The sequence below is a fragment of the Leucopleurus acutus genome (assembly GCF_964270905.1).
Source record: "Leucopleurus acutus genome assembly, chromosome: 8".
Lineage (NCBI taxonomy): Eukaryota > Metazoa > Chordata > Mammalia > Artiodactyla > Delphinidae > Leucopleurus > Leucopleurus acutus.
Window position 1 is genome coordinate 84365475 of NC_139151.1, and position 25537 is coordinate 84391011.

General features: G+C 37.3%; 1 protein-coding gene across 1 annotated transcript in view; it reads right to left on the reverse strand.

Annotated features, from left to right (window-relative positions):
- The window catches only part of CSTF3 (cleavage stimulation factor subunit 3), a 71534-nt gene extending 58647 nt beyond the window's left edge, over window positions 1-12887 (reverse strand). The window contains exon 1 of the mRNA XM_082844005.1: window positions 12772-12887. Within this exon, the coding sequence (XP_082700131.1) occupies window positions 12772-12798 (27 nt within the window). The 5' untranslated portion in view covers window positions 12799-12887. The remainder of the gene's footprint in view (window positions 1-12771) is intronic.
- Between the last annotated feature and the right edge of the window lie 12650 nt (window positions 12888-25537).

Below are 25537 nucleotides of genomic sequence, written 5' to 3' on the forward strand. Positions count from 1 at the left end.
AACAGATTGAAAAGATTGTACTAGAATATTTAGTAGTCATGTCTGGGTGATAGGTGGTAGAAGTACAGGTGACTTCCCCCCCTTTCTTTTAATATTTTCTAAACTCTTTAATAAGGTAGTTTTATTTTTCTTATAGAAATATAATCTTAAAAAATTAATACCTAAAAGAGAAGCTAGGACCTGAGGCATAAATACAAGTATTACTTCTCAAACTGTTGTTCAGAATACTACTGTGTGCCACAAAAAGAAAGTGATACTCAAAAAATTAAGATAAATGTTAATCTGTACTAAGTTTGGTTTTACCTTTTTTGTAGGACTTCTTGAAATCCACAGTATGGCAATAGATATCAGTAACATTCAAGAGGGGATAGAGAGGGAAGCATTGCCCCTAATACCTCTCTTTTTCCTTTTTTTTTTTTCCCTTAGTGGCAATTAATATTTCACCAAGCAATTCTGTCAAAATAGCAGTTGGGAAAAAAATTTTCAAGTCATGTGTCTAGGGGAAAAAAATTACCTGGAAGAAGTATACTTTTCTTTGGAATAAATCAGTTTCCACCACTGATAAGTATACATTTGGAAAGAAAACCATGTTTTAAAAGACTAATATAATTTTGTCTCAAAATTAGGATATTCAACTAATACACAAGAGCTTTGTAAGTAGCTTGCTTAAACTACTTTAGTTTAGAAACTAAAACTGGAAAAGTTTAATAAAGGAGGACCACTGGTCCCACCCACATATTAGAACATAAAATGACAAATAAAGAGTACTGCAATGGTGATAAATCAACAGATCAGAATGGTTCAAAAAGAGGATATATGGAAAATCAGCAAATAATAAAGGTGGCATTTCAAATCGGAATGTTGGGTTATTCAATGCATGGTGCTAGAATAACTGTATCTATCAAAATAAAGTTGAATTCCTATTTTACCCTTTCTACCAAATTAATTTCAGATAGATCAAGATTTAAACATTAAAAACAAAAACACAAGAACCATTGGAAAATATAGTGAAATGTATCTTTGCCCAGGAAGGCTCTTTAAAAGCCTCTGAAAAGAGTAAACTTAATTCATAAAGTTTATTTACATTTGTGCATGGGAAAAGTATCACAATGACAGTGAAAAGACGAACTTAAAAAATACCCTCAACACACATGGCAAAGTATTAAATTTATTAATATAAAGTCCAGTCACTAAAAGATCAGAAACTCAAAGAGAAAGTGGGCAAAGTATTCGAACAGTTCATAGAAAAAGAACAATGAACTTTAAACACTCGAAAGCAATACAAATGTAAGTCACAAGATAGAGATCAAGGGTGTTTCTGGGTTTTTTTAAAGATTTTTTTTGATGTGGACCATTTTAACATCTTTACTGGAGTATAACTGCTTTACAATGTTGTGTTAGTTTCTGCTGTATAATCAGCTATATGTATACATATATCCCCATATCCCCTCTCTCTTGCGTCTCTCTCCCACCCTCCCTATCCCATCCCTCTAGGTGGTCACAAAGCGCTGACCTGATCTCCACGTGCGATGCAGCTGCTTCCCACTAGCTATCTATTTTACATTTGGTAGTGTATATATGTCAACGCTACTCATTTCATATGTGGACCATTTTTAAAGTCTTTATTGAATTTGTTACAATATTGCTTCTGTTTTATGTTTTGGTTTTTGGGCCATGCACGTGGGACCTTAGCACCCTGACCAGGGATTGAACCTGCACCCCCTGCATTGGAAGGTTAAGTTTTAAGCACCCACAAAGGTGTTTTATAATTAACATTGCACTGGCAAGGATATACATCAATAGAAACAGACATTCTCGAATTGTTGGCAGGAACAAGCAGTAATACTGACCAAAATTTAACATGAATATCTGACCCTGAATTCCAGTTCTGACAACTTACCCTACTCTACACGTACACAAAGATGTACAAAGGACAGTAATCAGCTATGTGGCTGTTTGTTGTTGTGTAAGACTAGGAATAATTTAAATAATCATGTGTAAAAGAACTGGCTAAATAAATTATGGAATCTGTAGTCACTAAAAGGAACAAAGCAATGCAGCTCTATAAACAGCAACATCGAACAATCTCCATAATAGCTGGTTAAAAAAATAGGAGTGGATGGGGAGACACACACAGCACATACAAGCGTACTTCACACACTGTATACTCTTCTGCTGTTTGAATTTTTACTGTTCACCTGAGAAATATTTGTTCAGTGCCTAGTGTGTGCCAGACATTGCTGAATGGGCACTTGGGATACAACAAAATAAAGATTTCTTTCAAACGGTTTACTTCTTGACAAACTTTAAAAATACTTTAAAATAAACTAGGATTCGTAAGATATCAACTATAATATGTTAACGGTAAAATAAGAAGTAAATGTGATACAGGAACTTTAAATCAGGAATTAAAAACCAGCTAAATTAATCAATGCTAACAATTAGTGTTTCAAAGCAGTCTGGTGGGAGGCCAAATCACTCAAATCCACTTGCTGAAAATTAACCTACCAAAATTAGATAATGTATGCCATAATCTGCAAAAGAACAGAGAAACTCAGAAGATAGCATCTAATATCTGACCAGCATAATTGCAGCAAGTATAAATGTCTCCTTACAAAATAAAACAAGCCATTCACTTAGTGATTCTCAACCCTGGCAGCACATCAGAATCACCTGGGGTAAAGGGAATTTAAAAAGATGCTCAAAAAAAAAAACTCTCCAGGAGGTTCTAATGTGCAGCCTCAGTTGAAAATTATGGCTCTCTAGGGATTCCAAACTTTTTTTGTGTGTGCTGCTGAAACTTCCTGCAATCTAGAGAAGCCTATGGCCTTTCTAGGGATAATGTTCTTAAATACACAAAATAAACTATGCAGGATTTCAAAGGAAACCAATTATACTGAAATGTAATTATCAAAATATTTTTAAACAAAGTTTATATTGTAATAAATACTTAACACAACAAAATCTAGTGGCAAGTCTAGTGATGAGTGCCAACAGTACTTTGAATACATCTGTCCCAGTCACACAGCTATTGCTAACGCTACTAGTGTGGTTTCTTGCCTACATTTGTAATAGAAGGAAAGGCTCAATTTCAGTTAGAGATTAGTGAAAAGTTTTATTTTGCCCATTCAAGTTCAGAGAACCCCTAAAATTCTATCCACAGACACCTGAGGGAAGAGGTTACCAGGGACCCAAGAACCCCATGGAAAGGATGTTGGATCAGATATAAAAAAAACATCTATTGAGCATCTACTATGTTAGGTATTGTCACTCTTCGTTAAGCAACTGATAACCCTATTTCATAATAAAAAATATAACTAAATTTTACATGAATCTGCCCGAGGTCCAGTTAGAATCCAGCAGAACTATGGCTCAGCTCTTCACAGAATCTCTTATAACCCTAAATGTTTTCCTCTGGACAAGGATGTAGTTAAATATTCATAAAACAATCTATTTAGATAATTCTCAATCAACTGAATTAATTAACAACAGAAGGTAACCAAAATGGCCAAGAGTATCCTCTGGTAGTTAAAGGCCACATTTAATTCTCACAATAAAAAGTCGTCCATCACCACAGCTATGAGTCAATTGGGTAACCAAGAGCATAACATTTTTGTTTTGTGGCCTGGTTACCACACTGCTGTAAAGCAAATGAAAATTGAACAGTTTTCTAGTATCCACAAGGAGACTGAGCCTCCATAAGGAATGGACTTGTAATATTATTTCCTGAATCTGTTGCCAGATCAGAGAAATAGGTCACTTTAAGAAAACTTGTTGCAAGTTTTCAGTGCCCATTTGTAATGGAATGAGGTCAGAACTCTCCTTAGTTATAGCAAAAGAAGAGCCGTCTCATGCTTACATGTCCCAAAAACATTACCATAAAGAAACGCTATCAAAATCCAGCTTTTGTCTTTGGAATATCTGTAATCCCATTATCATTCTTCAGGGGGATGATAATGGGGAGTAGGATGGGCCCCAAATCAAATGAGCAAAACAAAAGCTGGACTAGTTCAGTTCCCAAGGCATGCACATTTAATGATACTAGTAGGACAGTGGGAACTTCTTTGATTTGCACAATTTTAAAAACCAGAAAAATAACACAACTGTAAGGAGTATACACATACACACCAACATATATTATTTCAAATGGGTACAAAAATCAGAAAAAATTGTGAAGTAGATGACGGACTTTTTTTTGTATAAGGCGAAAATGTTGCTGGGGAACTACCTCCAGTACCTGTTCTATGAACTGTTTTTCTAGTCGTAGTGTACTGCTAAAATATCAACTTTTCTATGTGAATAATAACCTGTGTACAACTGGCTTAAAGTATGGAGATAGGATACATTATACATGTTTGACCTTTTTCATTTTTAATAATGGCTTTATTGAGACATAATCACATTCCATACAATTCACTCATTTAAAGTGTAAGATTCAATGGCTTAAATTTAGTATATTCACCATCATAATAAATTTTAAAACATTTTTATCACCCTAAATAAAAACCGGTACCCATTAACAGGCAATCCCATTTCCCAATCCCCCTAGCCCTAGGCAACCACCAATCTACTTTGTTTCTATAGATGTGCAGGTATTTCATGTAAATGATATCATGCAATGTGTTTTGTTTCTGACTTTCACTTTGCATGTTTGCAAGGTTCATGTTTATCATATATCAGTACTACTATCCTTTCTATTGCTAAGTATTCCATTGCATGGATATCCCACATTTTATTATTAATCAGTTGATGGACATTTGGATTATTTCCAGTTTTTGAGTAGAATTCGTTTTGTGTTTTCTTTTTACTTAGGTATATACCTAGAAGTGAAATTGCTAGGTCAAAAAGCAAACCTCTGCATAACATTTTGAAGAACTGCCAGACTGTTTTCCAAAGCGATTGAACCATTTAACAGTCCCACCAGTGTGAGGGCTCCAATTTCTCTACATCCCCACCAACACTTGTTATTATCCATCTTTTTGATGAGTATAACCATCCAAGCAGGTAAAGTGGTAACTCATTGTGGTTTTGATCTTTATTTCCCTGGTGGCTAATGAAGTTCAGCACTTTTCATGTTCTTATTGGCTTTCGTATATATTTAGAGAAGGGTCTTTTCAGATTGCTTGCCATTTTTAATTCTTTTTTGTTATTGCACTGCAAGAGTCCTTTACATATTATATGCTAGTCCTTTATTGGATATACGATATACAAAAATTTTCTCCCATTCAGCTGGTTGTCTTTTTACTTTCTATATTTAACCTTTTGTTTTGTGAAGCTAACTCAGAAATAGAACTTATGACATTGTCTCACAGGCTCCCTGCACTATTTCAACAGTTCTCAAACTTCTTATAAAGAATCACTTTGCACTCTTAAAAATGAGGACCCAGAGACTATTTTTAAAATGTGGGGGTTAAATCAACATTATCATACTAAAAATTAAAACTGTAAAGATTTTAATGTGTTAATTCATTTAAAATAAACTTCTATTTTAAAATATTTTCCAAAATTTTAAAAAAAATAGTGAAAATGGCGCTGTTTTACATTTTTCTCATCTCTTTAATGTCTGGCTGAATAGAAGACATCTGCTTCTGCTTTCAACCTTTTGCAATATATTGTTTTTGATGAAGTATAAGACCACAAAACTACAATTATGTAGTTGGAAAAGGGAGCAACATTTTTAATAGCCTTTTCGTATAACTGTGGATATGTCATGTAGCCTCTGGGAAACCGAGTTAAGCTGCAAACCATTTTCTTTCTATACGATAGCTTAATTTATATCAGGTGGTTGTCAATGGCGTGTGGTGTGGAGAAGTGACAGACACTATTATATTAATGATTAAATAATTTATAATCTAATTTAATTCCTTCTTTCCATTTCCACAAGGGAAGTAAAACCTGGACAGGAAAAAAAGGGTACTTCTCTTTCTCCAAACAGCTATTTTTGTGGTAAATGGGGGAGGGTGTTATGCTGGAGGTCATATGGAAATTAAGTTAAACTAGAGGTCAGTGAAAATTTAAACCAAGTGATAAACATCAAAAGTATGCAGGGAGGAATGCAGTAAATTAAAGGATGTAAACCTATATTAGCTTTTTGACCAAGATTTTTGCTGGTTTTTGCAACAGAACAAGCAGAGAAGAGTCTCAAAACTAGTTTTGTAATGAGTACTTTCCACTATTAAGGATAATGAGTGACTAAATATAGTAGGGAGAGAAAAATCAGTAAAAATACTATCAAAGGCCTAACCATCCTCAAATAATCTGCAATGTTTTTCTCCATTTATTTATTTATTTATTATTATTATTATTTTTTTTTTTTTGCGGTACACGGGCCTCTCACTGTTGTGGCCTCTCCCGTTGCGAAGCCCAGGCTCCGGACGCGCAGGCTCACCGGCCATGGCCCACGGGCCCAGCCGCTCCGCGGCATGCGGGGCCTTCCCGGACCGGGGAACAAACCCGTGTCCCCTGCATCGGCAGGCGGACTCTCAACCACTGCGCCACCAGGGAAGCCCTCTCCATTTATTTTATCAATGTATTCAAAACCAACTTTGAAGGTCCAAGTAGCTTCAATCCCTAAGTGATTTGCAAACTTTCGTTTACATAAGAATCACATGTGATACTCATTTCCAATGAAGATTCTCAGCCTCACCTACAGAATCTGTTACATTGATAGTACGTCTGAAATTGAGGTATAGGCACCTATACATTTTTTTTTTTTTTTTTTGCGGTACGCGGGCCTCTCACTGCTGCGGCCTCTCCCATTGCGGAGCACAGGCTCCAGACGCGCAGGCTCAGCGGCCATTGCTCACGGGCCCAGCAGCTCCGCGGCATGTGGGATCCTCCCGGACCGGGGCACGAACCTGTGTGCCCTGCATCGGAAGGCGGACTCTCAACCACTGCGCCACCAGGGAAGCCCGGCACCTATATTTTTATAAAGCACCTAAGTGAATATGATGCAATGGACCATGGACTCCATTCTGAGAAACACCACCTAACCCATCTGTTCTGTAAATATATTTTTTTCCAAATGTGGTGTTTCCTCAAAAATAAAGTGGAATCAGACCTAAGTCATTCCTTTTGTTGTTGTTGTTAAAACATTAAGAAAACTGCAAATACATACATTCCAACTCTTAAGTCTGTCTTGGTAGTCTTTTTTCAAAGTTAAAAGTAGACTAGGGTAGCACTCTGCAAGACTATCTGCAAGTAATAACTGAGTCGATTCATATGCCTAGAGAATTAAGCATTTTATGTGACAGATGACATTAATACTGGACGCCAGCTTAATCCTATGTTCCTTTACCAATGCAACAAAACTCTAGTAGATGTTTTTTGTGAATGAATCTGAATATCTATCCTGTATATAATCCATTCAAACCTTCCAAAGACTAAAATCTACTAAACATGCAAACAATTCAAAAACTTAAAGAAAAAATAGGCTAATGGTTATTGGTCCAAATAATTATACTTATCATATTTGCTTATTAAATTTGTTTATTCATCCCCCAGGAAACAAACAGCTACAAACTATAAATAAAAGTCTTAATTTTTTTTTTTTTTTTGTGGTACGCGGGCCTCTCACTGCCGCGGCCTCTCCCGTTGCGGGGCACAGGCTCCGGACGCGCAGGCTCAGCGGCCACGGCTCACGGGCCCAGCCGCTCCGCGGCATGTGGGATCTTCCCAGACCGGGGCACGAACCCGCGTCCCCTGCATCGGCAGGCGGACTCAACCACTGCGCCACCAGGGAAGCCCAAAGTCTTAATATTTTAGAATTTGAAAAATGCAGCTTTAGACCAGGAGTAGCCAAAATATTAATTCACTTTATAAACTAAGTGAAACATTAGAAAACAACAATTAGACACAGCTTTACGCTTCTGGTTTTATTCAATATTTACTGCTGATTATAACCTATCCATTAATCTAAAAATAGTTTAAACATTTGTTTAACTAAAATCTATTTTAAAATCAATTCTCACACCATTACCAACTGTTCAGTAAAAACAAAAAGACTCAAATTCACAACTAGGTCTTGTCTAAAGAGGAATAAAGATTTAGAGACAATGGCAGAAAAGCTTAAAACTATGAACTGTTTTTTCCAATCATCCACTGAATAGGTACAAACATCTGAACAGATTTTGCCATTCTGGAAGGTCTACCTAGGATGTAAATTTCTGTATTCCTAATGCTGAGGGAATGCAATCTCTTCTAACACAATCTCCTTCTGTTGTACTTCTCCGGAAAACCAATATTTCTGTAAACACAGATCAATCTCTCTTAGGAATAATTACTGCCAAATAGAGTATTCTATGTAGTCAGTTTCCTCAAGAAATATTAACAATAAGATTAAATCAAATTTGCCTGCCCCAAACTATTATACTAAGTATCTTAAAATAGGAGGGGGAAAAGTAGGAAAGGCTATTACAGAAAGCTTTTGTTAACAACAGATAAGAATAATTGGATCCAAAGAACACACTGTTGTTATAACATATATTCTTGGCCTTTCCCTCCCTCTTCTAACCTCCACACACATCCACTTGGGTTTAAAATTGGCACTATTTCCCTTTAAGCCCTACTAGATATTAATGGTTACTCAACAAAATAAATCAGGTTTCAACATTGAGTGTTTCATCTTTCTTTCCTCATTAGTAAGTATATAATAGAACACATATTTTTCATATTTTCTATATCTTACTAAACTTATTTTTCACCCAAAGCAAAACAATTATTTATGGCCCTAAATTCCCCTCTTTGTTAAGAATTATTGGCAATTAATTTGTGCTCCTTCAAGTCATGCAATTTTTCCGAAGTAAGGATCATTCTTTTTATACTTTAGGCCTTCCTAATTCTAGAATAGGCTATGAATTGTTTGAAAACTGAAATCTTATTCCTAAAACACAAAAGTGTAGAAACAGAATTTTAGGCACTTAAAGGTTCATGGGAATTGACTTGGCCAAATACATATAACAAAACTTGAGAAACCATTCACTCTTATGCCCCAAAACATTTTACTTTGTATTAATTATTAACAATAATTATAAGCACCTGTATTCCCAAAAGATACAATTCTTTAAAATTTTGTAACATATAGCCTGAATGCAAAAATTTATCCATTTATTTAGTGAACACCTTTAATTATCAAAACAGTGTTTCTAGGTTTTTAAGGTGCAATGGTGAATAACTAAGGCAGCCTTTCAACTCAAAACCCAGTGGAGAAACTCTAACCAACAGCCTATTAAATTCTGTAGAGGTGATGCACAAGGTAAAATGGAGTGAAGAATGAGATCAGAAGTTGAATCAAGCAGTAAAAAAAAAATGTACACGATAAAAATATAGCCATAATTCCACACGGGAACCAGATGTGCTTTTGTTAGGGGGAAAACCTAACAAAACCTATATGCAGGTGGTTTTGTCACCATTAAACTGACAAAAACAGTAAACACGAAGCTCCAGAAGAATACGCACCAAAACTGCAAGGTAATTTAAATAGCCCTCTAAATGTAAAACAGAGCTTCCTTACAAGAGTTAAAAAAAAAAAAAATCACAATAAACCTTAGCTGTGATTTTGCTTGTCTACAATCATTTCCCTCTTTCATACAGCACAAGTCTAGAGATTCAGTACGAAGAAAGGACCATCTATATTTTTGAATAACAAATTTAAGATATTATCAGGTTTACTGAACAAAACTTTTTTTTGAGTTTCAATGCTAACCAGCTAAAATAAATCTGTAATTCATATCTCACAGGATTCTTTCTCTATCCCACCCTTACCATCTTTCCAAAGCAAATCCATGATTCAGAGTGGTTTTGATGTTTTTCTTATTATTCTTCAGTTTTGTTTAGTCTTTTTTTTCCTTGTCCATCATCTCATTTTTCCTCTAAATTTTCATTAACTGTTGCCTTACACATCAAGCGAGCTGATTCCTATTTTTGATCATGTCACTTTTTAAGGTATCATTTAATTACCATTTCAGTTAAAGTTGAATAATACAGTATCTGCGATTTGCTTCAAAGTAACAGAGGTGGGGAGAGTAAGTGAAAGTATGGAGAAAACATGTTTTGCTGTGAGTTGAAGCTCCATGATAGAAACATCATACGTTATACTATTCTTTTTTTCTTGCATGTTTGAAATGTATCTTTAAAGAGTTTAAAAGATTATATGAAGATAACTATCTGTTGATCATCAGATGTCAAAACATGTCTTACTGACTGATGGAAAAAATATATAGCATATAGGAGGCACCATAAAGGCTAGGACAAGTTAAGCATTTAAAAAACAAAAAAAAGAAAAGAAAAAGAAAAGGTTATAGCTGATTTTAACATAGTAAATACAGAGAAACCCCATGAATCCACAGCTATCCTCAATCTTTTAAAAGGAGGGGAAAAGAAAAAAGGAATTTCATCTTTGAGGAAAAAATATGAGCCAGTAAGTAGAGACAGAATAGGATTTTTTTAAAAACCACCATTTGCCACTTTCAAGGAAACAACTGATTTATTTAAAGATTATCAATTGATGATAAATAACTAGATAAAAGGTTATTGAGGAACACAGTTATCAACCCACAGATTACTAACTGCAAAGGGGAAAATAATCCTTTACAATGAAGAGATCCAGCAGTCATTACCCTAACCCTGACCAAGTGAGCAAACTTAACCATTATTAACACTGGAACAACCTAGCATGAAGTGCCTTTTGATGTGATGTTATAAAGTATTCTACACAAAAATATTTAACCTGAATACTATCAAAGCTCTGAGTTTAGACATAACCATAATTTTCAGGAAATACAGAAGATGAGGGGACAAGTTAAATGACACCACACAAACACAAATCAAATAAGCCCAGACATAAAATGAGAAGTTCTGCAAGAGAACTGTTCTGGATTCTTCAAATAGACAATAAATATCCTAGGGGAGAAAAAAGAGGAACGATTCAAGAGACATAACCAAATGATGCAAATAACCTAGACTAGATTCTGATTTTTTTTTAATTTAATTTTATTTTTTTACATAGCAGGTTCTTATTAGTTATCCATTTTATACATATTAGTGTAGATTCTGATTTTTAAAATAATAAAACCCTATGAATCACATTCTTAGGACTTACTTTTAGTAATGATACGGTATTGCTATTAATTTTCTTAGGTGGGAAATGGTATAATGGTTATATAACAGCATTAATGCCTTATACTGTATAAGAGAATGCTGAAATAAGGGGGGCTGAATATGTCACTTACTTTCAAATAAATATATACAAGGAGATAAAGCAAATATGGCAAAACACTCAACAACTGTCGATTCTAGGTGAAGAACTGTACTGCAGTTGTTCACTGCACTTTTCCTTGTCCTAAACTTTACACATAAAACTTTTGGGTGAAATTTTTTTCTTTAAATTTTTACCACCTTCTCTCCCACTTAAAACACCACAGTTCTGAAATGAAAGGTCATGGCAACATTTCAGTGTGTTTACAATTTTAGATAAATTTAAAAATTAACGATGAATTCGGGAAGCTTTCAATGAACACCTCAGTACATTACTCCTCCTCTACTCTCAGGTGACAAAACATGAGCCCAGAAAAAGGGTAGGTATACAAAAACAGACTTAACATAACGATTTTAAGACTTGGCATTCTTGGGCATTCTAACAGCATGTAAAATGTAAATACTGTGAAAATTTCAGGACTGAAATCAGTCGACGAGCAAACACAAAATTCAGTTTAGCCAAACTTTCCCGACATAATAAAATTTACAGTCACCCTATTCAACAGGAACACGCCAATTCTGCCTCATCTCTGTCAACCTCCAAGAACAGCCCCCACGTTAAAAGCTGGGGACTTGAAAAACGAAAACCTAAGTGTATTTCGTTGCTATGGCAATGGGAAATTTCAGGAAATTGAGACTGCAGTCTAGCTAGCCTCCATTTTAAAAACTATTTACCTAAACATACCAGACTTGAATCGAAAAATAAATTGACAGCTTCCATAAAACACCAGTTTCCTCTTTCAAACTCAAAGGTAAATACTATCCTACAAAATTCTGAATAAAGAGCAAAAGAAACAAATCATTTAATTAAGAATCTGAATTTTAAAATACTTAGATATCACATATCCAGTACTAAAAAAAGATGCTTTTACTTACAGTGGCCCAAACATACTTCTCATTTCCGATTTATCAAATTCTACAATTACTTGTTTCGTTGGAAAAATGAAAATGAAATGCTGATAGAAAAAAGGGAAGGAGCAGGAGAAAGCCACAAAATTCCCAAATCGTAGCATAACGATGCTCTTAATCCTCAACTGCTTCCTTCTTCATTCGCTCATGCAAGAGTCTATTTCTCCAGATTAGTTTCATCTTAAATTACTTCTCAAACCTTTTTCTGGGTACAGTATATATCGGAAAGGCGGTGGAGGGAACACTGTCAAGTTTTTCGAAAACAGCGGGTACACGTTAAAACAATCAATTCCTAACCCCTTAACACCAAATGGTATTAAAGGAAAGACTCTCACCGGAGAAGTCCCATGAATCTAAACAGGACGAAGTAGCTTCCTGGCTATTGTCTAAATCAAATATTTGTTCATCTTAACGCCTAAGACAGAGAAGCCAAAAAAGTTTTAAATCTCAGTCAGATCTTGCTCCCCATTACCACCGAACTTCTGAACCCTGTCTTTCGGGTTCATTAGACCCTTGATTTCTCCTCAGCGAACATGGCTGGAGAACTCGGACGAACAGAGACGGAGAGAGAAGAGGTCGCCACGAGGCCCCACCACTCTCCTTCCTCACCTGCTCCGTGGCTCCGTCTCCTGACATGGCCTCAGACGACTAGAACGTGCGAACTGGCCCGCGATGCCAAGCTACAAAAGAAAAATTAAACTAAAAACCACCCCCAAACAACTAAAATTGCCCCCTGCCCTGCGGAGCCAGACCGCCAACAAGAACCGCCACCGCCCACTCAGATATGAATTAAAATGGCTGCGCCCGGGCCGGCCAAGGAGGGGTGTGTGGCTTCTGCATTAACTTCCGGGGCAGAGGGCGGAGTTAAGAGAGCAAAATCATCGATTACTCAACCGCGCAGAAGCAGAAAGATCCCAGGGGGCGGGCCCAATGCAAGCGCGGGACGTCACGGCCTTGGAGTAGAGAGGCTGTTGCTGAGCGAGCTGCAACCGGCTGGGAGGCGGGAAACTGTTTTCCACGGAGGCTCGCGCGCCTTTTGGAATTTAATTATCAAGCTGTGGAGCGCGCCTCTTCACTGTTGAAGTCTGCAAATCGGTTCAGTTCAGGCAAGCTGGCCATCTTATTGAGCAATGCTAAGTGTTAAATGCTTCCTATATTTTGGAGATAAGGAATCTATGAAGTTTTCTATGGTCTCAGCTAATGCTCTTCACGCTTTTGCGGTATTAAAGGGACAGATCAAGCCCATCTTAATTTATACCGTCACCGTTTACTTATGTGTCTAAGGTTTTAAGTGAGTAAGGCCCAGGTTTTACGCTCAGCATCCCACCATGGTTCTTGATAATAGCGCTTCGGCTCTGGAGCCAGCCTGCATTCATTTGAAACCTGGCGTCATCTCTCGCTAGATGGGTAACCGTGGGCAATTAAACATCTCTGTGCCTCAGTTTCCTTGCCTATAATTACGAGTAATAATAATACCTGCTTTTTTTTTTTTTCTGTACGCGAGCCTCTCACTGTTGTGGCCTCTCCCGTTGCGGAGCACAGGCTCCGGACGCGCAGGCTCAGCGGCCATGGCTCACGGGCCCAGCCGCTCCGCGGCATGTGGGATCTTCCCGGACCAGGGCACGAAGTCGTGTCCCCTGCATCGGCAGGCGGACTCTCAACCACTCCGCCACCAGGGAAGCCCAATACCTGCTTTTTTCTTACCGCTTCACGAGGCTTGCAGGATCTGAGTTCCCCCATCAGGGATGAAACCTGCGCTCTCAGCAGTGTAAGTGTGGAGTCCTAACCACGGGACCGCCAGGGAATTCCCAGTACCTGCAATTTAAATAAGTTATACATGTAAAAGTGCTTGGAACTGTACTTGGCATAGTCCAAGATTAAGTGAGAGCAGGTCTTCTCAAACTCTTTTACCTTCAAGCATCATCATAAGACTTATAACACCCTATCGTCTACAGTGGCCAATGGTCCAAAGTAAACTATTCAGCCTTTCCCATACACTCCTTATTCTTTTCAGTCTCCCATGCCTCTGCTCATATTTCCACCTCTGCCCTTTCCACAGCCTGAATTCTTTTTTTTGTTGTTTAACATCTTTATTGGAGTATAATTGCTTTACAATGGTGTGTTAGTTTCTGCTGTATAACAAAGTGAATCAGCTATACATAAACATATATCCCCCGTATCTCCTCCCTCTTGTGTGTCCTTTCCACCCCTCTAGGTGGTCACAAAGCACTGAGCTTATCTCCCTGTGCTGTGTGGCTCCCTCCCACTAGCTATCTATTTTACATTTTACAGCCTGAATTCTTACACTTCCAAGAAATCAGACACATGAGCAAAGGGTGTATATTACAGATGTTTATTGCACCATCCAACAATAGAGGACTAGTTAAACACTGTAATCCCTCCCTCTCTCTTATCCTCTGTAGCTCCCTTATCCTATGTTCCAAGACCCCCAGTGGATGCCTGAAACAGGGGTTAGTACCAAACCCTATATATACTATTTTTTCCTGTACATACCTATGTTATCATAGTTTAATTTATAAATTATGAACAATAGAAGATTAATAATAAACAATAATAAACATTGTTTATTATAAACATTTTATTATAAACAATAAAACATTGTTTATTATAAAAATTGTTTATTATAAAAATTGTTGTTTAATAATAAACAACAATAATAAAATAGAACAATTATAACAACAAACTGGTAAAAAGTTACGTGAATTGTGCTTATTTGTGCACGTGCGCTTTATCTCTTGCAGAATATCTAATTGTACAAAGTTAATGCCTTTTCCACCTTAACTAAGCAGTTACCATGTACTATGGCCATAACCTTTGTAATTTGAGGTGCAACAGCAAAAGTAGCATGAATTTATTTTTCCTTCTTCACCATTTCACAGGTACAGGATTTGTTCTTCCATGGACCTTAGCAACCTCAGAACATGATTTTTTTCCTTCCTTAATAAAGCAAGAACTTTCACATTTTTACTTAAACAAAGCACTTTACAGTTTCTCTTTGGCATATCCAAATTGCCAGCCTAATTACTGTGGCATTTTGGGGCCATTACTAAGTAAAATAAGGGTTAACTTAACACAAGCACTGAGATACCTCCACAGTCAAGCTGATAACCAAGACGGCTAAGTGGCACCAGATTTCATCACACTACTCAGAACGATACACAACTTAAAATTTAAGAATTGTTTGTTTCTGGAATTTTCCATTTAATATTTTCAGACCAAGATTGATCGCAGGTAACTGAAACTGTGGATGGTGGGGAGCCGGGTGGCGGGCGTGGTGGTGGAGGGCAGCAGAGACTACTGTACATCATAAGACATCTCTCCAATGGAATGTCATGTAGCTAGTAAACTGATGCTAATGTACAGTTACTGACAGAAAGACGTACATGATGTTGTAAAGTGAAGAAACAGAATACAAAAATAGTGTACATTATATAGGATGTACAGTGTATGTATATATATATATATATGTAAATATACACAGTCAATCCTCCATATCCGTGGATCCTGCATCCTCAGAGTCAACTAACCATCGATTGAAAAAAATTTTTTTTTAAATACAGAAAGTTCCAAAGAGCAAAAATTGAATTTGCTGCTGCTCCCAACCATTTACATAGGATTTACATTGTATTTGCAATGACTTACACAGCATTTACATTGTATTAGGTATTATAAGTAATCTGGAAGGGATTTAAAAGATGGTCATAAATTAAATGCAAATACTACAACATTTTATACATGTAAAGCACTTTGAGCATCCAGAGATTTTGGTATCTGTGGGGGGCAGGAAGGTGGGTCCTGGAACCAATCCATTGGGGATACCCATGGATGACTCTGTGTGTGTGTATATATATATATATATAGTGCCTCAAAACATTAAAAGTAGTTATCTCTGTGTCACATAATTTTTTTCTTTTTATCTGTTTTCTAAGTTTGTCTTAAATGAACTAGTGTAAGAACATGTCTTTAAGAATAGTATTCACATTCTAGGCCTTCCCTGGTGGCGCAGTGGTTGAGAGTCTGCCTGCCGATGCAGGGGACACGGGTTCGTGCCCCGGTCCGCGAAGATCCCACATGCCGCAGAGCGACTAGGCCTGTGAGCCATGGCCACTGAACCTGCACGTCCGGGGCCTGTGCTCTGCAGTGGGAGAGGCCACAACGGTGAGAGGCCTGCGTACCGCAAAAAAAAAAAAGAATAGTATTCACATTCTATTCTTCAAAGTTTGACTCAAATGCCAATATCTTTTCCCAGTATTTTTAATGAAAAACTTTAAAGAGATAAAAGTTCAAAGAACAATACAATGAATACCTGTATACCCATCATCTTGATCCGATGGCTAACATTTTGGCATGTTAGCTTTATATGTATGTATTTACATATATAGTTTGGTTTTCTGCAAAATAATTTTCAAGTAAATCACAGACATCGTGACACTTCATCCCAAAATAAATCGGCTTGTGTTTTCTGAGAATATCTCAGAAATTTCCTTTATATCTGCAATACATATCACACGTAAGAAAATTAACAATTATTTCCTTGTATAATTTACTATTCAGTCCATATTCAGATTTTCCCAAGTAGCCCAAAAATGTCTTTATAGAAGGTTTTTACAAATCAGGATCCAATCAAATTTCAAGCATTGCATTTAGTTGTTATATCTCTAGTTATTGCCCATCTTTTTATTTTTTATGAATTTTTTAAGAGAGTTTGCCAGTTGTCCCTAGGAATAGTCCATATTCTGGATATATCTGATTGTTTTCTTGTATCATTTAATATGTTCTTCTTTCCCATGTTTCCTAAACTAAAATGTATGCTAAAAGAGTGATTAGATACGGGTTACACATTTTGGCAAGAATATGTCATAATATAGATATGTTTTTCGTTTTGTATTATACCAGGAGATACATCAAATTACTAGTTTGATTTCAAGTTTGATCACTTGGTTAAGGTGGTGACTATTACATCTCTTTTTTAGGTATATTTAATCCTTAGTAGTTAAGTAGTTGCAGAGTAAGGTTTTGGTACCATGCCGATTTCCTGTTCTCCAACAAATTTTCACCATGGTTTGGTCATTTACCAATAAATCTTTCCTGAACTAATAATGAAATATCTGGTGATTAAATAATCCTCTAATTCCTACATAAACAGAAATTTCTTCTGTGAAGAAGAACTCTTCCTCATTAACCTTAAAAAAACAGGATAAATGCTTACTTTTTTCCCTATAATGACCAATTTTCAAAGTAAAGGGTTTGATTTAATATCTACTTCAAGTAGTGGAAAATGATATATATATTTTTTGGCCTATTCGCTTTTTAAGTATCATGTGGATTCACGAGTTTTTTAAGATTTAAGTTGTTTCGGTCGATTGCAATCATTATTCTTTTTCAGCCAGTACAGGTCCCTTCCCTGGATGAATGGATACTATGTCTTTTTGACATGGTAACAATAGTCTTGGACAACTTCCTGGCCTACTGGCACAAGATGTCCCAGGATCACTTACGTACCTTCCCTATCACAGACTTGGACTCAGTCATTGCTCCAAGGTTACTCTGGTTCCTTCAATTTGGGAATAGAAATTAGGACTAAGATGCCGGCAGTAGATGTTCTCTCTGCTACTGGGTGTCATTGCTTCTAGGCCTTTTCAGTGTTCAGCTATAGGAAATGTATTTTTCTAATTATGAGTTCATACATGGATTTCCCAATTCAAATTTAACATGACTGTTTTTTTTCTTTATTGATTTTACATTTGTCTCTCTTTTCTCTTACACTGAAAATCTTGGTTCCTACAAAATATATTTAAAGTTTCTAAGTTAAAAATACCAGTACTAAAATATCAAAAACAATACATTTGCTGAGTGAGGTTTAAGATTTCTTTAAAGTTCTTTTGTCCTTAGATTATGTCACATTAAGGGTGGTGTCAGAAAGCCTTGTGCAAAAGTTATTTGAGGGCTTCCCTGGTGGCGCAGTGGTTGAGAGTCTGCCTGCCAATGCAGGGGACACAGGTTCGTGCCCCAGTCCAAGAAGATCCCACGTGCCGCGGAGCGGCTGGGTCCGTGAGCTATGGCCACTGAGCCTGCGCGTCCGGAGCCTGTGCTCCGCAACAGGAGAGGCCACAACAGTGAGAGGCCCGTGTACCACCCACACATACACACACAAAAAAAGTTACTTGAAATAATTCTTATCTCTCTGAGTTTATGTGAGCAATTCAATATATAGTTAGGTTCAATTGTTTGCATTTGTTTTCAATTTTAATGTTTGTTTTTCTAAGATGTAATTTTATTTGAAAATGTAAAAACCCTATTACATGGCTCAAGAATCAAAACTTCTACAGAGTTATAATCAGAGAAGTTTCACCTCAATCTCTACCCCCTCCACCCACCTAATTCCATTCCCATCTTTTAGAGATAAACATTTTTATTGGTTTTCAGTTTAATCTTTCTAGTATTTCTTTTTGCAAAAATTCACAATGCATGCATTTCACCGTACTTCTTACACAAAGGGCACACTATTCTACACTTGCTTTTTTCATTTAGTACATTGTAGAGGTCACTCCCTACCATTAAAGTAGGGAGAAAATGATGAAAATAGAGATTTTCATCATTCTTTTTTTAACATTTGCATAGTACTCCACGGTGTGGATGTACCATGAGTTTACCCAACCCTATTGATGGATATCTGTGTTGTTTCCTATCTTTGGCTATACAAATGCTTCAGCAAATAATCTTGTGCATATATTGTTTTATATTTATGTATATGTATCTTAAGGGTACATTTGTAAAAGTGGGATTGCTGAATCAAAGAGTAAATAGATGTGAAATTTTATTAGATCTTCCCTTCATGGGAATTGTGCCACTTTGCACTCCTAAAATCAGTGTATTTATCTTTCCCGCAGCTCCTTCAACAAGTGGTATCTCAGTATAGTTTTATTCATATTGCTATTAATTACAAGTGAGACTATGATCTTTTCATATGTATAAGGATCATTTTCTTTTACTCTGAACTGCCTGTTCATGTCTTTTGCCCATTTTTCTATTGTATTTTTGGTCTTCATTGTCTTGATTTTTAAGAATCCTCTCATATTATAGAGTTTAACTCTTTGAGTGTTACATAGGTTGCAAATATTTCATCCCCATTTCTCATTTATCTTTTTTTTTTTTTTTTTTTGCGGTACACGGGCCTCTCACTGTTGTGGCCTCTCCCGTTGCGGAGCACAGGCTCCGGACGCTCAGGCTCAGCGGCCATGGCTTACGGGCCCAGCCGCTCAGCGGCATGTGGGGCTTTCCCAAACCAGGGCACGAACCCATGTCCCCTGCATTGGCAGGTGGACTCTCAACCACTGTGCCACCAGGGAAGTCCCCTCATCTTTTAATTGTGCTTATAGGGTTTTTTTTGGTGGGGGGTGACAGGAAGTTTGTTTCTTTTTTTGTCATGTAAAATAATTTTTTTGAATTGTTATGTAGTAGAATTTATCAATCTTCTATTGATCTAGATTTTGAGACCAAGATAGGTAGCCAAAGGCATATTTCTTCCAGACACTTCATTTTTAATTTATTGAGATATAATGGACATACAACGTTGTATTAGTTTTAGGTGTACAACATTGTGATTTGATATATATGTATATATTGTGAAATGATCACCACAGTAAGTCTAGGTAACTTTCATCACCACATGCAGTTACAATTATCTTTTTCTTGTGATAAGAACTTTAAAAATCTACTCTCTTAGCAACTTTCAAATACAGTATTGTTAACTATAGTCATCATGCTGTACATTACATCCCCAGGACTTATTTGTCTTATAACTGGGAGTTTGTACCAAGAGAAATGTTTGTTTTTAAAGTGGGAGAGGCCTTCCCTGGTGGCACAGTGGTTAAGAATCCGCCTGCCAATGCAGGGGACACGGGTTTGATCCCTGGTCCAGGAAGATCCCACATGTCGCGGAACAACTAAGCTTGTGCACCACAGCTACTGAGCCTGCACCCTAGAGCCTGCGAGCCACAACTACTGAAGCCCATGTGCCTAGGGCCTGTGCACCACAACAAAGAGTAGCCCCCGCTCACTGCAACTGGAGAAAGCCTGAGCGCAGTAACGAAGATCCAATGCAGCCAAAAATAAAATGAAATAAATTTATTTTAAAAAAAGTGGGAGAGAGGGACTTCCCTGGTGGTACAGTGGTTAAGAATCCACCTGCCAATGCAGGGGGCCTGGGTTCGATCCCTGGTCAGGAAACTAGATCCCACACTCATGCCACAACTAAGGAGCCCGCATGCCACAACTAAGGCCCAGGGCAACCAAATAAATAAATAAATATTTAAAAAAAATAAAGTGGGAGAGAGAACAGCAAAATTATATATTGGCAGGAATGATACAGTATCAAGTAAAACTTAAGAGGTAAAACAGAGAGTTGCTGGAGTAAGATAGGCAGAAGGATTCTGAATGTCACACACAAATGGAGGAGGAATTGGCTGGAGATAGAAGCCTGAACGGTTCAACAGACAGACGAGTACATGAGTAAAGATGCTGGAACATGGTTAGGTGTGTTGTTGAGTCTTTGGACGTTCCTTTGTGATTACTTCCATTTTCTTGTGAAGTAGGAAGCAAGATCACCAGTTGAAAATAAGTTTTGAGGGTGAGGATTTGGGGGCTTGAGGAGGGAAGAGAAGGTATGAGAAGATAACATGGGAGGACTTCCTTGGTGGTCCAGTGGTAAAGAATCCACCTTCCAATCCAGGGGATGTGAGTTCCACCCCTGGTCAGGGAACTAAGATCCCACATGCCACGGGGCAACTAAGTGCTGCAACTAAGACCCGATGCAGCCAAAAAAAAAAAAAAAAATTAAGGTAATATGGGAGGGGATGAGGGTGAGTTGACTAGGGAAACATAGTAAGATTGAGGGACAAACCATAGAGTCCAGTTGAGGTTTCTGGTCATGGAATTAAAATGGACCAGTCAGCTTGGTTTTATGTTTTGCTTCAGCCTAGGTTCAGCTGCACAATTTCATATGTGGATTGGCAGGGGATGGGACTGGGGGGAGTGGACGGGGGTAGGGGGTGTTGCATTTAACCAGAGGTGTGGTTTTGTCAAATGAGCGTAAGCGACCAAAAGGGAGAAACATTGAAGTTTCATGCAAGGAGTGTTTGCAATGATTGACCATGGAGATTAAGCTGTGTAAGGAGGAGAAATGAGGGCACCAAGAGTTGAGCAACAGTAGCATCACCAGATTTGAGGACCTATGGTGGCATTAAAGGGTCTCTAGGATGGGAACTCCCTGGCAGTCCAGTGGTTAGGACTCTGAGCTTTCACTGCCGACATTCAGAGCGGCCATAAATAAATAAATAAATTAAATAAAGGATCTCTAGAAGGACTGAGCTTAAAACATAGAAGGTGGGACTTCCCTGGTGGCACAGTGGTTAAGAATCCGCCCGCCAATGCACGGGTTCAATCCCTGGTCTGGGAAGATCCCACATGCTGCGGAGCAACCAAGGCTGTGTGCCACAAGTACTGAAGGCCACTCACCTAGAGCCCGAGCTCCGCAAAAAGAGAAGCCACCACAATGAGAAGCCCGTGCGCTGCAATGAAGAGTAGCCCCCACTCACCACAACTAGAGATAGCCTGCGCACAGCAATGAAGAACCAACGCAGCCAAATAAATAAATAAATAAATAAAAAGATAGAAGGTGGTGATCAGAGAACTGGAATGCAGAAAAATGAGAGTATAGAGGATCTGCAGTTTTCCATAATGACAAGATCTAGGGTGTGACCATAGACGTGAATGGCTGAGGACAAGATCATTGGAGGTGTGCTCAAAAAATTGAAAAGTGTTGGTGTGGGAAGGTTTGTCTAGGCATACATTGAAATGAACAGAGTGGTACTGATGAGAGAAACCAAGAGCCAGGATCTAAAATCCTTGAGACATGTAAAGAAAATATTTCCAAATATTAATAACAATATTACTACTGTTCATCACTGTAATGAAGGAAGTCTAAAGTGTTTCTGTTAGAGGTTCTTAGACTTGTTGGTCTCAAGAGCATTATAAACTCTTAAAAATTATTGAGGGCTATATAGAAATTAAAACTGATAAAATATCAACATTTATTTATTAAGTAAATTAAATATAGTGATGTCATTACAAGTTAACATGAATAACATACATATAAAAAATGACTACATTTTCCAAAACAAAAAATTAGTGAGAAGAATGGCATTTTGCAAATCTGTTTACTCTCTGGTTTAATAGAAACAGCTGGATTCTCAAACTGCTTCTGACTTTAATACGCTTACATGTCATGTAGCCTCTGGAAAACTCCCCTGCATACTCATCAGAGAACAAGAGTGAAAAATGACTTAACCATTATTATGATATATTTTGATCTTGTGGGCACCCTGAAAGGTCTAGAAACTCCCATAGCAACACACAGTACCTTGTAGGCCTACCTTAATGAAAGCCCCATTTGCTCAGAGCTCCCCTTCAATCTGGATAGTCTCAGCACACACTAGCCTTGATTCAATTAAAATGTTGCTGGTATTTTCACTCTACTGTTTTTATATATTTTATTTTATTTTATTATTTTTTTAAGTAAGGAGAGGAATTTATTGGCTCACCATGGAAAATTTGAACAGCCAAATTATGTGAAAAAGCAGGGAAATTTGGATTTTAGGAAGAAGTGGCATCAAGGGCTTAGTCCCAGGATTCTCTCTGTATCATTTTTCTTACTATGTTGATGTCATTCTTGCTGATGACCAGCTTTCCCTTTGTATGATGGTATTGGAGGCTATGTAAATGCACCACTCAGATGTCCTTGAGCTGGCCCAGTGAGTATGGGCCTGAGAGATGTGCAGCTGCAGTGAGCTTCATTGACCAAGGGTCCCAGCTGCTGAAATGCATTGCCTGTGTTTTCTCTGAGGCTATGCTTTTCATGAGCTGCTCCCAGCCAAGGACTGAGTGTGTTAGGGATACGAAGGCAGGCCCTTTCCTGGAAAACCAGAACCCCTTGATGACTGATTTTGCCTTGAGGACTTTCCAACAGCTTATTAAATATTTCTTTGGCTGCATGATAGTCTAGGATGCTACTTTCATCTGTCTTTCACCTGGAGTCAGACTTGCATTGTAGTCTGATGATCCACCCAGCCTTCCCTGGCTCCTTTCCCTTTTCTCTCACTGGTGACTTGCCTAATAAAATCCTTGAACATTTATTTAATCCTGTTTTAGTTTCTGCTTCTTGGACTAGACAAACTCCTTCAAGGGAGCCTGCTGTGGGGGAGGAGGGTTGACTGAAAGGCCTAGCTGTACCCCTTGTTTTTATAAATTTTAAATATTGATCCTGGCAGCCTCCAGTCACCTCAGGCTGCCTGTCTGAGTGATCCAGGTTTTTGTCCAAGGTATCAATTATTATTTTTATTTGTGCTTGGTTACAAAGTGACATAAATTTTTAATGGTCTGCTCTTAACCCTATTTTTTTCCACATAAATCCTCTTAGTTTAAGCATGCAGCTTTTCAGAAGGCCAAGTCTTTTTAGAAAAGTACACATTACATTATAGCAGAAATATGTGTATGTGCATATATCCTTATCCCTCCCCTCTTTATTTCACAGTTTTGCACTTTGCATTTATCATTTGTATTATAGGTAATCCAGAGATCTCTCCACATTAATACACAGAGATCTTCACTCATTTTTACAATTGCATAGCACTCTATAGTATGGACGTACCATACTTTGTTCAACTTGTTCCCTATTGATAGGCAGGAGAGTTGTTCCGATCTTTTGCTATTACAAATAATGCTACAATGAATAAAAATGTGCATATATTGTTTCTGTTTGTAGAGGTATCTTCAGCATAGATTCTAAGAAATGGGATTGTTGAGTCAAAGGGTAAATACATTTGTCGTTTAGGTAGACATTTCTTTTTTTTTTTTATTGGAGTAGAGTTGCTTTACAATGTTGTGTTAGTTTCTGCTGTATAATGAAGTGAATCAGCTATATGTATACATATATCCCCTCCCTCTTGAGCCTCCCTCCCACCCTACCCCCATCCCACCCATCCAGGTCATCACAGAGCACTGAGCTGAGCTCCCTGTGCTATACTGCAGGTTCCCACTAGCTATCTGTTTTACACATGGTAGTGTATATATATCAATCCTAATCTCCCAATTCATCCCACCACCCCCCTTCCCCCCCGTGTCCACACATCCGTTCTCAATGTCTGTTTCCTGTTCCTGCCCTGCAAACAGGTTCATCTGTACCATTTTTCTAGATTCCACAGATATTTCTAATGTTGTTACCTTGTACCATTTTCCACTCTTACTGCCATATCTGAGTGCTCATTTCCCCACAGTCCTGCCATAGAGTATGTTGTCAAACCTTTGTATTTATGCCAATCTGATAAGTGAGATGTGGTATCACAGTAAAGAATTGTTTTGCATTACTTTTATTATATGTGGAGTTGAGAAAATTTTCTTTTGTTAAAGACCATTTGTACTTTCCTGTGAACTCTATTCCTGGCATTTGCCCATTATTATATTGGATGCTCATTCCTTTCTTTTCGATTTCTAGGAGCTCTTAATGTAGAAGGGAGATCAGTCTTCTGTGATATAAGTTGCATGTACTTGCCCTCTATCAGGCATTCTTACACGATACCTTAACAGATCAACTGAGCCAGAAACTATCTCCACTTCTAAAATCCTTATAACACTTCTCCATATTGCCTTGTGTTATATTTGCATTCATATGTTCTCTCTTCTGCTAGATTATATCTACTCTCTAGTAGAGTACTTTTGAATGAATTGAGAAGCAGTCCATCAAAGTTTTGTTTTAGCTATTGCTTGAAATGTGTAAATCAACTAGAGCTTGGGAATTTGTCCTGTATGATAGTTGTTGTTTAACACTTTTAGATTTATTTAGTTCAAACATTTCATTAACTCCCAACATCATTTTAGAGCTAAAAATAATTCTGATACCAAAATTGTACATAGTTGGCGCTTATAACAAATCCTAAGGCCAATTTTACTTGTAAACAAAATAGGAAAAATAAAAAATCAAAATTAGCAAAAAAAAAAAGAAAAAGAAAACAAACAAAAACAAATTGAAAACAGATGGAGCTTAAAAGAAAATATAAAATACTGGATAGTTAGATTTATCCATAAGCATAAATTAACATTAGCAAATCTATTAATGAATATTGTCATATTAACAATTGAAAAAGAAAATCATTATTATCTGATATTTGTTAAAAATTATTTGATTATTTGAAAATTCCACACACATTAATGATTTGAGAAAAGGAAAGTCTCTAACAAACTAGGAGTAGAAGAACATTTCCACATTAGATAATATTTCCCAGAAATCTACAGCAAATCA